General features: G+C 42.4%; 1 protein-coding gene and 1 non-coding gene across 6 annotated transcripts in view; both read left to right on the plus strand.

Moving 5' to 3' along the window:
- The window catches only part of PLD1 (phospholipase D1), a 279,106-nt gene that overhangs the window by 234,464 nt on the left and 27,415 nt on the right, over positions 1 to 17,227 (plus strand). For all 5 annotated transcript variants that reach the window (XM_038748912.1, XM_038748905.1, XM_038748940.1 and 2 more), the window contains 3 exons: positions 2,922 to 3,035; positions 4,959 to 5,008; positions 16,799 to 16,933. In XM_038748912.1, the coding sequence (XP_038604840.1) occupies positions 2,922 to 3,035; positions 4,959 to 5,008; positions 16,799 to 16,933 (299 nt within the window). The remainder of the gene's footprint in view (positions 1 to 2,921; positions 3,036 to 4,958; positions 5,009 to 16,798; positions 16,934 to 17,227) is intronic.
- On the plus strand, positions 1,069 to 1,206 carry LOC119933534. The gene has a single exon (XR_005452562.1). It is a non-coding gene; the product is annotated as a small nucleolar RNA SNORA7 (small nucleolar RNA).

Consider the following 17,227-nt stretch of genomic DNA (forward strand, 5'->3'; position numbering starts at 1 on the left):
GTACTAAGCACTTAGGAGAGTACAGTACAACAGAGTTGATAGGCACGTTCTCTGCCCACAGGCAGTTTACAGTCTAGAAGCTTGTGTTAGGAATATAGAGACCTCAGTGCAGCAACTAAAAACCGTGAACCTCGCACTTTCTCTGGAAAATGTTTAAGTCTCTAAGTGATTTAAATCATCATTATAAGATTGGTAAACATTATTCCCTATTAATCAGACCAGTACAGATACAGAGGAAACAATTTAGGAATAAGTTTAAATAATATCTTACAACCCATAATTTGACATACCAGAATTCACGGCACCTTCTCTTCCTCATCAGTAATATCAATCAATCAATCAATCGTATTTATTGAGCACTTACTGTGTGCAGAGCACTGTACTAAGCGCTTGGGAAGTCCAAGTTGGCAACATATAGAGACAGTCCCTACCCAATAGTGGGTTCACAGTCTAAAAGGGGGAGACGGAGAACAAAACCAAACATACTAACAAAATAAAATAGAGAGTAGATATGTACAAGTAAAATAAATAGAGAAATATGTACAAACATATATACAGGTGCTGTGTGGAAGGGAAGGAGGTAAGATGAGGGGGTTGAAGAGGGGCACGAGGGGGAGAGGAAGGAAGGGGCTCAGTCTGGGAAGGCCTCCTGGAGGAGGTGAAATATATACAAATAAAATAAATAGAGTAATAAATCCGTACAAATATATATACAGGTGCTGTGGGGAGGGGGATGATGAGGTGATGATAATATGATCATCCCCAGAAGCCCATTATTGGGTAGGGATTGTCTCTATCTGTTACCAACTTTCCAAATGCTTAGTAAAGTGCTCTGCACACAGTAAGCACTCAATAAATACAAATGAATGAATGAATGAAAGTGTAACATTAATAATTATGAATTATCCACCTAATTTTAATGGTCCTGAGGACCCTCTCCCACCCAGTTGAACGTCCTGTCTGCTCAAAGCCCTTTGGCCACAACCCTTTCGCAGCTCACAGCTAACAGCAGGATGGCTGAGGGGAGAATCTAACTACTACTTATTTTACCGAAACTGCTCAACGCGTTCCCTCTCAGGGTCACACCTGGAGTGTTTCCAGTACTCTACCAGTCTTGACCATGGGAGGAAGAGTCAAGCAGAGGCTCGTCCATTACATTCCTAGCTTGGGCAGTGGCTAGCAAGTGGAAGGCAATCTGCTACAAGTCAGAACTCACCTGTACTGAGCAGAAGAGGCTTGGGAGAGAGTCGAGGGTGGAGACTCAAGTTTATTGCATGGAGTCAGTGTTAAACCACTTCTGTATTTTGACCAAAAAAACTCTACGGATCCCCTATCAGAATGATTGCAAATGGAGGTGGGGCGTTCTGGGAGAGATGTGTCCGTGATATCGCTATGGGTCAGAGACGACTCAATAGCACAAGACAAGATCAATCAATCAATCAATCGTATTTATTGAGCGCTTACTGTGTGCAGAGCACTGTACTAAGTGCTTGGGAAGTACAAGCTGGCAACATATAGAGACAGGCCCTACCCAACAGCGGGCTCACAGTCTAGAAGGGGGAGACAGACAACAAAACCAAACATACTAACAAAATAAAATAAATCGAATAGATAGGTACAAGTAAAATAAATGAATAAAAAGAGTAATAAATATGTACAAACATATATACATATATACAGGTGCTGTGGGGAAGGGAAGGAGGTAACAACGGGCTCACAGTCTAGAAGGGGGAGACAGACAACAAAACAGGTAGACAGGGGGTCAAAACCAACAGAATAAATAGAATTCTAGCTATAAATCGAGTTACTTATAGCTATATAAGTAATTGGACTGGACACCGAGGCAGCCCCCACCCCCTGCCCCAAGAATCTCAGGAATCAATCAATCAATCAATCGTATTTATTGAGCGCTTACTGTGTGCAGAGCACTTTACTAAGCGCTTGGGAAGTCCAAGTTGGCAACATATAGAGACAGGCCCTACCCAACAGCGGGCTCACAGTCTAGAAGGGGGAGACAGACAACAAAACCAAACATACTAACAAAATAAAATAAATCGAATAGATAGGTACAAGTAAAATAAATGAATAAAAAGAGTAATAAATATGTACAAACATATATACATATATACAGGTGCTGTGGGGAAGGGAAGGAGGTAACAACGGGCTCACAGTCTAGAAGGGGGAGACAGACAACAAAACAGGTAGACAGGGGGTCAAAACCAACAGAATAAATAGAATTCTAGCTATAAATCGAGTTACTTATAGCTATATAAGTAATTGGACTGGACACCAAGGCAGCCCCCACCCCCTGCCCCAAGAATCTCAGGAATCAATCAATCAATCAATCGTATTTATTGAGCGCTTACTGTGTGCAGAGCACTTTACTAAGCGCTTGGGAAGTCCAAGTTGGCAACATATAGAGACGGTCCCCACCCAACAGTGGGCTCACAGTCTAAAAGAGATGCTGACCCCCGCCCAGTCATCTTACCCAAGTGTCTCCCTGGGCCTCCATGTCGTCCATCCCACCGCCGACCCCTGCCCCCGAACACCCTCCCTCCTCAAATCAATCGTATTTATTGAGCACTTACTGTGTGCAGAGCACTGTACTAAGCATGAATTTGTTAAGCAGTTACTATGTGTCAGGCACTGCACTAAGTGCTAGATGCAAGCTAATTAGGTTGGACTCAGTCCATGAACCACATGCGGCTTCTCACTGGGGGAAAGCTCCCCAATACAGTGGAAGCAACTTATAGAAAGGGAAAGTGTCACTTCTGTGCTTCGTATTCCTAAACTCTTAGTTCAGTGCAGTGTACCCAGTGACTTCTCAATAAATGTTATTTTATTAAATATCAGTTGAATTACTTTTCCCACATAACATGGCAAGTTTCTGGTTTGCCTTACTGGGGGCATCTTCTTTGCAGAGAAAACCAGCGCTATCGTGTCTACGTTGTGATTCCACTGTTGCCTGGATTTGAAGGAGACATTTCAACTGGAGGAGGAAATGCATTGCAGGCAATAATGCACTTCAACTTCAGGTAACTTACAAATCCCAAATACAGAGATAATAATAATAATTGTGATATTTGTTACGTGTTTACTTTGTGCCAGACACTGTACTAATTTGCTGGTGTGGAACAAAGAAACAAGGATGGACACCAGATACAGCTATCAGATCCCTCTATGGTTCCACAGTTCCGTGGCTTAGTGGAAAGAGCATGGACTTGGGAGTTAGGGGACATGGGTTCCAATTTTGGCTCTGCCACTTCTCTGCTGTGTGACCTTGGGCAAGCCACTTAACTTCTCTGTGCCTCAGTTACCTCATCTGTAAAATGGGGATTAAGACTCTGAGCCCCCTATGAGACTACCTGATTATCTTCCCAGTGCTTAGAACAGTGCTTGGTACGTAGTAGGCACTTAAAAATACCAGTATTATTATTAATGAAGAAGAAAGAACTTCATATATTCAACACATTTCATTTAAGCTGAACATTTGCTTTCTTGGATTTTATCTCCATAGTTGACAGAATACACATTCGATTCCATTATCATGGGGTGAACTAGGTAGGTAGTACTTCAAAGAGCTAGAAGGTTGGACTCCCTATTGAATAAATTTACTTTAATGCTCTTTTTTTCCACTGGAAACTTAAAGCACAAAAATATTTATTTTACTGAATATGTGATGTCAGTGGGGTAAAGGAAATGTTGAGTTTAAAGTTACTCATCCATGATTTGTCAACTAAAAATGCATGATTATGCTTAATCATGGTCAGGTCTCTTTATGTATCAGGAGTTGATGGATTTTGATAGTACTCCATGTGAGCATGGCTTAGTGGAATGAGTACAGGCTTGGGAGTCAGAGGATGTGGGTTCTAATCCTGGCTCCACCACTTGTCTGCTGTGTGACCTTGGACAAGTCACTTCACTTCTCTGTGCCTCACTGACCTCATCTGTAAAATGGGGATTAAGACTGTGAGCCCCACGTGGGACAACCTGATTACCTTATATCTACCCCAGTGCTTAGAACAGTGCTTGGCACATAGTAAGCACTTAACAAATACCATCATAATAATAATAAGTGCCAATAAGTCACGCTGTTTGTGATGGTACTGAAGCTCGTTGTGGGCAGGGGATGTGTCTGTTAAATCGTTATATTGTACTCTCTCAAGCACTTAGTACAGTGCTCTGCGCACTGTAAATGCTCAATAAATATGATTGACTGGCTGACTGAAGCAATAGTCCAGCTTAATGGATTAGCTCCCAGCATTGAGTCCCTTTAGACTGAAAACTCCTTGTGGTCAGGGAATGTGACTACCAATTAGGTTGTACTGAACTCTCCGAAGTGCTTATTACAGTGGTCTGCACACAGTAAGCACTCAGTGGATCCCATAGATTGATTGATTAGCCTCCCAAAGCAGAGGATAGGTAAGGGAGTGACCTTCTTTCCCTGTAGGGAATTTACAAAGCTGAATCCATCATCTTCTGAGCTGGATTGACTGGAGAACCACAGGCTAATTGTAGTTTTATATATTGTGTTTAAATTTCTAAATTTCAGATGGTGAATTGGAGTTTCACAGTTCACTTTTATGTGGAATATTAATTCTGTTGCCTTCCCAAGGTCTAAGGGAATGAAATAAATTTTCATCATCTAAATATAATATAATCATAATATACAATATCATATAATATCATATAATATTCTGGTGGTAACACCGTGGCCTTTTCATTTCTCCTCTTCATTAGCAGGATTATTGCACATTTTAATTCTTTCAAAGGGTTGATACTTAAAGTGTAATCTTTTTGTGTTAAAACTTATTTTTTCTATATAAATATTTTGTATATAATTTTTCTGTAAAATTTACTTAGCATTTTGAAGAGGAGATAAATAATTTACCTTTACATAATCAAAACAGATCAGACAGCATATGTAATGGTTATTTGCTTCACTGAATCTTTTTCAGAACCATGTGTAGAGGAGACAGTTCTATCATTGGACAATTAAAAGCAGTGAGTAAGTATCTTTTATATTGAATATTAGATTATAAGGATGAGTAGTCACCAAGAACACTTAAAACAGTCTCTAAATGAAAGGAAATGCACATACAAGAAGTCACCTCTCTAATTAGAGTAGTTACTACTCCTAGAGCTGTCCTAAGGTTAAATCTCTCCAATTATTCTATTTTTTAATGATGCTGGTTACACACATACTATGTGCCAAGCAATGAACTAAGAGCTGGAATAGATGTCTTCTCCCCTATTCTCTCTCCCTCCCTCCAGACTCGTATCTCCTCCTGCCTTCAGGACATCTCCACCTGGATGTTCTCCCGCCACCTAAAACTCAACATGTCCAAGACTGAGCTCCTTATCTTCTATCCCAAACCCCGTCCTCTCCCTGACTTTCCTGTCACTGTAGATGGCACTACCATCCTTCCCATCTCACAAGCCCGCAACCTTGGTGTCATCCTTGACTCCACTCTCTCATTCACCCCACATACTCAGTCCTTCATGACATCGTCAAGATCCGCCCTTTCCTCTCCATCCTAACTGCTACCTTGTTACTACAATCACTCATCCTATCGCAACTGGATTACTGCATCAGCATCCTTTCTGATCTCCCAACTTTCTGCCTCTCCCCACTACAATCTCTACTTCACTCTGCTGCCCGGATTATCTTTCTACAGAAACACTCTGGGCATGGAACCCCCTCCTCAAAAATCTCCAGTGGTTGCCTATCATTCATTCATTCAGTCGTATTTATTGAGTGCTTACTTTGTGCAGAGCACTGTATTAAGTGCTTACCTTCAGATCAAACAAAAGCTTCTCACTATTGGTTTCAAAGCTGTCCATCACCTTGAGTCCTCTTACCTCACCTCCTTTCTCTCCTTCTACAGCCCAGCCCACACACTCCGCTCCTCTGCCACCGCTAACCTCCTCACTGGGCCTCATTCTCACCTGTCCCGCCGTCGAAACCTGGCCTACATCCTACCTTTGGCCTGGAATCCCCTCCCTCCTCACATCCGCCAAACTAGCTCACTTCCCCGCTTCAAAGCCCTACTGAAGTTCACCTCCTTCAGGAAGCGTTCCCAGACTGAGCCCCACTTTTCCTCTGCTCCTCCTTCCCTCCCCATCACTCCTACTCCCTCCCTCTGCTCACCCCCCTCCCTGCCCCACAGCAATTGTATATATATATGTACATACTTATTATTCTATTTATTTTATTAAAGATGTGTATATATCTATAATCCCATTCATTTATATTGATGCTATTGATGCCTATCTACTTGTTTTGTTGTCTGTCTTCCCGCTTCTATTCATTCATTCATTCGTTCAATCGTATTTATTGAGCGCTTACTGCGTGCAGAGCACTGTACTAAGTGCTTGGAAGTACAAGTTGGCAACATCTAGAGACAGTCCCTACCCAACAGTGGGCTCACAGTCTAGAATCAATCAATCAATCAATCGTATTTATTGAGCGCTTACTGCGTGCAGAGCACTGTACTAAGCGCTTGGGAAGTACAAATTGGCAACATATAGAGACAGTCCCTACCCGACAGCGGGCTCACAATCTAGAAGGGGGAGACAGACAGCAAAACAAAACATATTAACAAAATAAAATAAATAGAATAGTAAATATGTACAAGTAAAATAGAGTAATAAATATGTACAAACATATATATATATATATATATATATATATAAACATATATACAGAACAGAAAAAATGTTTAAAAGACAAGTTGAAGGATAACTTCAAACGGGGTGCATATCCGCACTGACCCCGTCATTGGGTAGGGATTGTCTCTATTTGTTGCCGAATTGTACTTTCCAAGCACTTAGTACCGTGGTCTGCACACAGGAAGCTCTCAATAAATACAATCGAATGAATGAATGAGTGAATATAAGATAATCAGGTTGAAAACTGTCCCTGCCCCAAATGAGGCTCACAGTCTAAGTTGGAGGGAGGAGGATTTCATTCTCATTTTACAGATGAGGTAACTGAGATCTAGAGAAGTTAAGTGACTTGCCAAAAGTCACCCAGCGCTCAATAAATACGAATGAATGAATGAATGAATGAATGAATGAATGAATGAATGAATGAATGAGCAGAGTTGGGATTAGAACCCGGGTCCTCTGAATCCCAGGCCCACACTCCTGCCTCTAGGCCATGCTACTTTAACACAGTAATTCATATTTATTTTCTATCATTCAATAGATGTTATTTATTGGGCACTTAATGTGTGCAGAACATTGTACTAAGCACTTGGGAAGGTACTATAAAGGTGAGAAGGCATAGTCCCTGTCCTCAAGAACCTTAGAATCTAGCAGGGAAGATGGATGTTAAAATAAATTACAGCTTAGGGAAGCACTTTAAAATAGGGATATGTATATTATATTTTCCCACTCAATTCTTAGTTCCATTAGTTCCTTACTCCCTCTCCCTTGGCTGTCATCATCATCATCATCATCAATCGTATTTATTGAGCGCTTACTATGTGCAGAGCACTGTACTAAGCACTTGGGAAGTACAAATTGGCAACACATAGAGACAGTCCCTACCCAACAGTGGGCTGACAGTCTAAAAGGGGGAGACAGAGAACAAAACCAAACATACCAACAAAATAAAATAAATAGGATAGATATGTACAAGTAAAATAAATAAATAAATAGAGTAATAAATATGTGCAACAATATATACATATATACAGGTGCTGTGGGGAAGGGAAGGAGGTAAGATGGGGGGATGGAGAGGGGGATGAGGGGGAGAGGAAGGAAGGGGCTCAGTCTGTCATTCTTGCACTTGGGTTTGTACTCATTTTTTTTATGGTATTTGTTAAGCACTTACTAAGCAGTGGGGTAGATGCAAGTTTATCAGGTTGGACACAGTCCCTATCCCACACTGGGCTCACAGTTTAAATTTATTCACCCCACCCTCATCCCCACAGCATTTACATAATAAGTATAATAATATAATGATAATAATAATAATAGTATTAATAATAGTATTTGTTAAGCACTTACTTTGTGCCAGGCACTGTACTGAGAGCTGGGGTTGATACAAACAAAAGAGGTTGGACACAGTTCCAATAAATGCAGCATTGCTCAGTGGAAAGGGCACGGGCTTTGGAGTCAATGGTATCAGGGAAAAACTCTTCACCCTCGGCTTCAAGGCTGTCCATCACCTCGCTCCCTCTTACCTCACCTCCCTTCTCTCCTTCTCCAGCCCAGCCCGCACCCTCCGCTCCTCTGCCTCCACTAGCCTCCTCACTGTACCTCGTTCTGGCCTGTCCCGCCATCGACCCCCGGCCTACGTCCTCCCCCGGGCCTGGAATGCCCTCCCTCTGCCCCTCCGCCAAGCTAGCTCTCTTCCTCCCTTCAAGGCCCTGCTGAGAGCTCACCTCCTCCAGGAGGCCTTCCCAGACTGAGCCCCTTCCTTCCTCTCCCCCTCGTCCCCCTCTCCATCCCCCCATCTTACCTCCTTCCCTTCCCCACAGCACCTGTATATATGTATATATGTTTGTATGTATTTATTACTCTATTTATTTTACTTGTACATATTTATTCTATTTATTTTATTTTGTTAATATGTTTTGTTTTGTTGTCTGTCTCCCCCTTCTAGACTGTGAGCCCACTGTTGGGTAGGGACTGTCTCTATATGTTTCCAACTTGTACTTCCCAAGCGCTTAGTACAGTGCTCTGCACACAGTAAGCACTCAATAAATACGTTTGAATGAATGAATGAATGAAATCCCAGAGCCGCCAATTTTCAGCTGTGTAACTTTGGGCAAGTCACTTAACTTCTCTGTGCCTCAGTTACCTCATCTGTAAAATGGGGATTGACTGTGAGCCCCCGTTGCACAACCTGATCACCTTGTAGCCTCCCTAGTGCTTAGAACAGTACTTTGCACATAATAAGCATTTATTTAATGTCATTATTATCATTATTATTATTGTTATTATTATTATTTGATAGATGACAGAAGAGATATGAAATGAAGTATGCTCATTTCAGATTTTCCAAAATGCAACTCACATTCATTCATTCATTCAGTTGTATTTATTGAGTGCTTACTGTGTGCTGAGCACTGATCTAAGCGCTTGGGAAGTTCAAGTCGGCAACATATAGAGACGGTCCCTAGCCAATAACGGGCTCATAAAATAACACAAATGACTACAAGCATAGAAATTGACACTATATTTCTATTTACGTTTCATATAATAGAGCAAAATTTTTAAGATGACAGAACAATTGCACAAAGAAAACCTTTTAAAATTTATGAATACTTTGAAAGAGTAAGACTCTAAATTTCAGTTAAAAAATATTGATATTCAATATTCATGATGCACATTGAAAAAGATGACTCATGCTACACCTTTTAGAAGAACAATGATGTGTTGTTGGTTTGGTTTTCTAAATGTGTTGTGGGTTGTAAATATATAATTCAGCCAAGCTCCAAATTGATAGAGAAATATAATGGCTGTACTTTGGTTTCCAATATTTAGGAAAAACAAAACTGTCACTTTGAATGTGTTAACATGTCTGAATGGAAAATCTGCAGGTGGTAGTTTATAATTATGAGGTGCTCCAGTCTCCATGAGATAAGGACAAAAGAACTGGGGTTTAAAAGCACAAAGCTAAGATTTTAATATGTGCCATAAAAGACATATGTAATTATTTCTTACAATATCTTTTTGTATTTTTTTATTTAGAAGCTTCAACATTTTACCAGCCAATTTAATATAACTGAACATAGGGCACAGGTGCTGTTGGTATTCAGTTAAAGTAGAGAATGTGTGCAACAATTCTGCAAGGAGCAGGGCAGTGTGAACAGATGAAAAGCACTTTCTATACTTGGTTGCTATGCTTAGCAATGCTGTCCTCCACCTACCCCCTCTGACTTCCTTCCCCTCCCTCTGTGTCCCACCTCTGTATTCTTCCCCCTCCCTTTCTTCTTCCTCCTTCTCCTGCCCCCTGTCTTCCTCCCTTTCTCTCCCTCCTCTCTCCCTCTTTTTCTCTCTTCCTTTCTCCCTTTCTTCCTCTCTGTCTACCTCTCTTCCTCTCTCCCTCCATCATCAATCATATTTATTGAGCGCTTACTGTGTGCAGAGCACTGTACTAAGCGCTTGGGAAGTACAATTTGGCAACATATAGAGACGGTCCCTACCCAACAGTGGGCTCACAGTCTAAAAGGGGGAGACAGAGAGCAAAACCAAACATACTAACAAAATAAAATAAATAGAATAGATATGTACAAGTAAAATAAATAGATAGAGTAATAAATATGTACAAACATATATACATATATACAGGTGCTGTGGGGAAGGGAAGGAGGTAAGATGGGGGGATGGAGAGGGGGACGAGGGGGAGAGGAAGGAAGGGGCTCAATCTGGGAAGGCCTCCTGGAGGAGGTGAGCTCTCAGTAGGGCCTTGAAGGGAGGAAGAGAGCTAGCTTGGCGGATGGGCAGAGGGAGGGCATTCCAGGCCTGGGGGATGACGTGGGCTGGGGGTCGATGGCGGGACAGGCGAGAACGAGGTACGGTGAGGAGATTAGCGGCAGAGGAGCGGAGGGTGCGGGCTGGGCTGGAGAAGGAGAGAAGGGAGGTGAGGTAGGAGGGGGCGAGGTGATGGACAGCCTTGAAGCCCAGGGTGAGGAGTTTCTGCCTGATGCGCAGATTGATTGGTAGCCACTGGAGATTTTTGAGGTGGGGAGTAACATGCCCAGAGCGTTTCTGGACAAAGATAATCCGGGCAGCAGCATGAAGTATGGATTGAAGTGGGGAGAGACACGAGGATGGGAGATCAGAGAGAAGGCTGATGCAGTAGTCCAGACGGGATAGGATGAGAGCTTGAATGAGCAGGGTAGCGGTATGGATGGAGAGGAAAGGGCGGATCTTGGCAATGTTGCGGAGCTGAGACCGGCAGGTTTTGGTGACGGCTTCAATGTGAGGGGTGAATGAGAGAGCGGAGTCGAGGATGACACCAAGTTTGCAGGCTTGCGAGACGGGAAGGATGGTAGTGCCGTCAACAGAGATGGGAAAGTCAGGGAGAGGGCAAGGTTTGGGAGGAAAGACAAGGAGTTCAGTCTTGGACATGTTGAGCTTTAGGTGGCGGGCAGACATCCAGATGGAGATGTCCTGAAGGCAGGAGGAGATGCGAGCCTGGAGAGAGGGGGAGAGAGCAGGGGCTGAGATGTAGATCTGGGTGTCATCAGCGTAGAGATGATAGTTGAAGCCATGGGAGCAAATGAGATCACCAAGGGAGTGCGTGTAGATCTCTCTCTCTCTCTCCCTCTTTCCCCCTCTCCCTCCCTCTCCCTTTCTCTTCCTCTCTCTTCACCTTTTAATGTGTATATCACTCTTATTTTCCCAAACCCCTTTCACGTTACTATTCTCATTTGGTCCTCACAACATCCCTGAGAGGTAAGGAGAGGAGTTGAAGCCCAGAAAGCTTATGAGTTGCCCCAGTTCCCCCAGCAGACCAGTAGTAGATCTGAGACTAGTCTCTAGTCATCTGACTCCCAAACCCTTGCCCTTTCCAATAGATCTTGTTGCCAACTTGTACTTCCCAAGCGCTTATTACAGTGCTCTGCACACAGTAAGCGCTCAATAAATACGATTGATTGATTGATTGATCTTGCTACATGAAGAGAGGTGTAAGCTAAACAATTTTCTTGAGGGAGTGAGTGCTAATAATAACAATAATGATGGTATTTGTTAAGCACTTACTATGTGCTTTGCACTGTTCTAAGCGCTGGGGTAGGTAATCAGGTTGTTCCACTTGGGGCTTACAGTCTTAATCCCCATTTTTCAGATGAGGTAACTGAGGCACTTGCCCAAAGTCACACAGCTGACATGTGGCAGAGCTGGGATTAGAACCCATGACTTCTGACTCCCAGCTCATGCTCTTTCCACTAATCAATCAATCAATCAATCATATTTATTGAGCACTTACTGTGTGCAGAGCACTGTACTAAGCGCTTGGGAAGTACAAATTGGCAACATATAGAGACAGTCCCTACCCAACAGTGGGCTCACAGTCTAAAAGGGGGAGACAGAGAACAAAACCAAACATACTAACAAAATAAAATAAATAGAATAGATATGTACAAATAAAATAAATAGAGTAATAAATATGTACAAACTTGATAAAGCTAATAGCCTTTATTAGCACCCATTTGGGTGCAATACGCTATACAAGAGCCTGAAAGTACAAAAAAAGCAAGTGACACATCCCTGCTCTGTAGGAGTTTAAACTCTAATGGGGGAGTTGACATAAAAATATTTATGTGGAGAAGCTGTGTGGCCTAGTGGATAGAGCACAGGCTGGGGAGTCGGAAGGACCTGGGTTCTAATCCCGGCTCCACCATTTGTCTGCTGTGTGACCTTGGGCAACTCACTTCACTTCTCTGTGCCTCAGTTACCTCAACTGTAAAATGGGGATTAAAACTGTGAGCTCTATGAGGGACAGGAACTGTGTCCTACCTGAATAGCTTGTATCTACCCCAGTGCTTAGTACAGTACCTGGCAAATGGCATAGGGGAATCCTTTCTATGCTCCATAAAGCGTAACTTTTTCAAGACATTTACATATTAAACCAACATGCAGAGAAGCAGTAAGGCCTGGAAGTCAAAAGATCATGGGTTCTAATCCCGTATCCATCACTTGTCTGCTATGTGACCTTGCACAGGTCACCGAACTTCTCTATGCCTCAGTTCCCTCATGTGTAAAATGAGGATTAAGAGGGTGAGGCCCATGTGACACAGGGACTTTGTCCAACCCAATTACCTTGTATCTACTCCAGTGCTTAGAACAGTGTGTTGCACATAGTAAGTGCTTAACAAATACAATAATAATAATAACAATAAATTAATAATAACAATAAATAACTTCACTTGTAAAAAAGATCAACTTCCTTGGTTATTTAATCAAGATCTCAGAGGTAGCTTTTCACTATTGTTCTTTGTGTAAGATGTAAAATAGTAACTCGAGAATTCAGCCTAACTTTGGCAAGAATTGTGTGTGCTTTGTGTATGAAAATGAATGATATGCCAACTACTAGAGCGGGGATGATGAAGTTCCAATTAAAGAACAAATCTCTTGCCATTTCACCTTTGGACAATTTTATATACAGGAGCTTGGATGGGAATTTTAGATACAATAAATTTCCAATGGCTTTTGTCAGGACATTGAATTCATTTAATCTTTGGCTTTGCCAGTATGACTCTAAGCAGGTTTCACCCCTCTCCTGACTGGTCCTTTCCAATTTCAGTTGCTGGCTGATTTGCCACCTCTTTCCACCTAATTGTGAACGTTCCTCAAGGGTTCTCCTCTTTTCACTCTACACACTCTCTCTCGGGGAGCTCATAGGAGTCAGGGGTCATGGGTTCTAATTCGAGCGTCACAATTTGTCAGCTGTGTGATTTTAGGCAAGTCACTTAGCTTCTCTGTGCCTCAGTTACCTCATCTGTAAAATGGGGATTAAGACTGTGAGCCCCACCTGGGACTCACCTGGTAACCTGTAACCTCCCCAGCACTTAGAACAGTGCTTTGCACATAGTAAGTGCTTAACAAATACTATGATTATTATTATTATTATTACCCCAGTGCTTAGAACAGCGCTTGGCACATAGCAAGTGCTTAACAAATACCATCATTATTATTATGTGCTCGAGCTACCCCTTGTATGTGGATGACTCTAAAATGGAATTGTGTCTATGTACTCTAGTGTATTGTATACCTCCAAGCACTTAGTACAGTGCTGTGTACATCGTAAGCGCTCATTAACTCCCACTGACTGATTTACCTCTCTAGCCCCAGACTCTCTCCTCGTATTCAGTCTCACATCTCGTCTTGTCTCCAGGAAACCCCTACTTGGATAGATGGCTTGCCAGGCACATAATAATAATAATAATGATAATAATTTTTAAGCACTTACTATATGCCAAGCAGTGTTCTAAGCACTGGAGTAGATGCATGGTAATCAGGTTGGACACAGTCCCTGTCCCACTTGAGGCTCACAATCTTAATCCCCATTTTACAGATGAGGGAACTGAGGCCCAGAGAAGTGAAGTGACTTGCCCCAGGTCACAAGTGGCGGAGCTAGGATTACGAAACAGATCCTTCTGGATCCCAGGCCTGTACTTTATCCACTTGGCCATGCTGCATCTCGAGCTCAAACCCAACATGTCCAAAACTAAACTTCTCATCTTTCCTCCTAACTGTCATCTTTCTCATCTTTCATCCTAAGAGAAACACCATGACCTGGAGGAAGGAGCATGGGGCTGGTAGTCAGAGAATCTGGGTTCTGATCCTGGCTCTGCCACTTGCCTCCCATGTGTCCTTATGCAAGTCATTATCTTCTCTGTGCCTCATTTACCTCATCTCTGAAATGGGGATTAAAAACTGTGAGCCCCACGTGGGACAGGGACTGTGTCCAACCTAATATGCTTGTATCTACCAGCTCTTAGTACACTGCTTGGCAAATAGTAATCGCTTAATAAATACCACAGTTATTATAATTAACCTCTCTAGACCTCCATTTTCTCATCTGTAAAATGAGGATACGATACCTGTTCTCCCTCTTTTGGGTTGTGAGCCCCAATATGAGACAAGTACTTTTTTATGGTGTTTACTTAGTGTGCTTATTATGTGCCAGGAACTAAGCACTGGGGTACATATAAGTTAACCTTGGTGTCATCCTCGACTCAGCTCTCTCATTCACCCCTCACATCCAAGCCGTCACCAAAACCTGCCGGTCTCAGCTCTGCAACATTGCCAAGATCCGCCCTTTCCTCTCCATCCAAACCGCTACCCTGCTAATTCAAGCTCTCATCCTATCCTGTCTGGACTACTGCACTAGCCTTCTCTCTGATCTCCCATCCTCGTGTCTCTCTCCACTTCAATCCATACTTCATGCTGCTGCCCGGATTATCTTTGTCCAGAAACGCTCTGGACATATTACTCCCCTCCTCAAAAGCCTCCAATGGCTACCAATCAATCTGCGCATCAGGCAGAAACTCCTCACCCTGGGCTTCAAGGCTGTCCATCCCCTCGCCCCCTCCTACCTCACCTCCCTTCTCTCCTTCTACTGCCCAGCCCGCACCCTCCGCTCCTCCACCACTAATCTCCTCACTGTACCTCACTCTCGCCTGTCCCGCCATCGACCCCCGGCCCACGTCATCCCCCGGGCCTGGAATGCCCTCCCTCTGCCCATCCGCCAAGCTAGCTCTCTTCCTCCCTTCAAGGCCCTACTGAGAGCTCACCTCCTCCAGGAGGCCTTCCCAGACTGAGCCCCTTCTTTCCTCTCGCCCTCGTCCCCCTCTCCATCCCCCCGTCTTACCTCCTTCCCTTCCCCACAGCACCTGTATATATGTATATATGGTTGTACATATTTATTACTCTATTTAGTTATTTTACTTGTACATTTCTATCCTACTTATTTTATTTTGTTGGTATGTTTGGTTCTGTTCTCTGTCTCCCCCTTTTAGACTGTGAGCCCACTGTTGGGTAGGGACTGTCTCTATGTGATGCCAATTTGTACTTCCCAAGCTCTTAGTACAGTGCTCTGCACATAGTAAGCGCTCAATAAATACGATTGATTGATTGATTGATTGATTGATTGACACAGTCCATGTCCACATGGGGTTTACAGTCTTAATCCCCAGTATGCAAATGTTGTAACTTTAATACAGAAGCAGTATGGCTCAGTGGGAAAGAGCCCAGGCTTTGGAGTCATAGGTCATGAGTTCAAATCCCAGCTCCGCCAATTGTCAGCTGGGTGACTTTGGGCAAGTCACTTTTCTCTGTCTCAGTTACCTCATCTGTAAAATGGGGATTAAGATTGTGAGCCCCCCGTGGGACAACCTGATCACCTTGTAACCTCCTCAGTGCTTAGAACAGTGCTTTGCACATAGTAAGTGCTTAATAAATGCCATCATTATTATTATTATTATTACAGAGAAGTGAAGTGACTTGCCAGGGTCATACAGCAGACAAATATGGCAGAGATGGGATTAGAGCCTAAATCCTTTTGAATCCCTGGCCCGTGCTCCATCCACTAGGCAATGCTGCTTCTCTTGACTGTGTCCCCTGTAATCATAGAGTATCTATCCCAGCACTAAACACAGAAAATGTACTTAATAAATACCCTAATGCTAGATTGATTGACATTTGTAAGTGTTTTGTATGTTTGTCGCCAGTATAGATTGTAAGCTCCTTGTGGGCAAGGAATATGCTTTTTCCTTTTTCTTCTGTGGTATTTGTCCAAACACTCAGTGCATTGCCCTCTGTATGTACTCAGTAATTATCACTGTTACTTCTTCTACATTTAAAATATATCAGGAATATGCTACTATAATAACTTAATTCCCCTAATCTTTAAAATTTAAAAGTTGCCAACTTGTACTTCCCAAGCTCTTAGTACAGTGCTCTGCACACAGTAAGCGCTCAATAAATATGATTGATTGATTGATTGATTTAAAAGAGAGTTTAATTTGACAAAATGTGGGTATTTTTAACCAGCCAAAGCTAAAATCCCCCCCCAAATATACCTCTTATAGACCTTGCAGTCCCTTAAGCATTATGATTTAGAGTTTTACAAACTCTCTGGAGGTTGACAACTTCATTAAATTTGTACTGTGGCAAATGTAATTACAAACCCAATGACAATCCATTATTAAAAATCTTAAAAGAACAAAACAGCATTATTAATGTCTATTTCAAGTGACCTACATTGACATGACTTTTGAGAAGAAAGCATAGTTGGGTTCGTTTTTCCGCTAATGAGTTCTTCTTTGATGTGCAGTTGGTGATCATTGGATAAATTATATATCATTTTGTGGACTTCGAACATACGCTGAACTGGAAGGAAACCTAGTGACTGAACTCGTATATGTTCACAGCAAGTTGCTTATAGCAGATGACAACACTGTCATTATTGGTGAGTAGGACATCAGAGGGGTAGTTTATCTAACGTATGTACTGATCATATTTGTACATATTTATTACTCTATTTATTTATTTATTTTATTTGTACATATCTATTCTATTTATTTTATTTTGTTAGTATGTTTGGTTTTGTTCTCTGTCTCCCCCTTTTAGACTGTGAGCCCACTGTTGGGTAGGGACTGTCTCTATATGTTGCCAATTTGTACTTCCCAAGCGCTTAGTACAGTGCTCTGCACATAGTAAGCGCTCAATAAATACAATTGATGATGATGATGATGATGATCAA

Source organism: Tachyglossus aculeatus, chromosome 1 (assembly GCF_015852505.1).
Source record: "Tachyglossus aculeatus isolate mTacAcu1 chromosome 1, mTacAcu1.pri, whole genome shotgun sequence".
Taxonomy (NCBI): domain Eukaryota; kingdom Metazoa; phylum Chordata; class Mammalia; order Monotremata; family Tachyglossidae; genus Tachyglossus; species Tachyglossus aculeatus.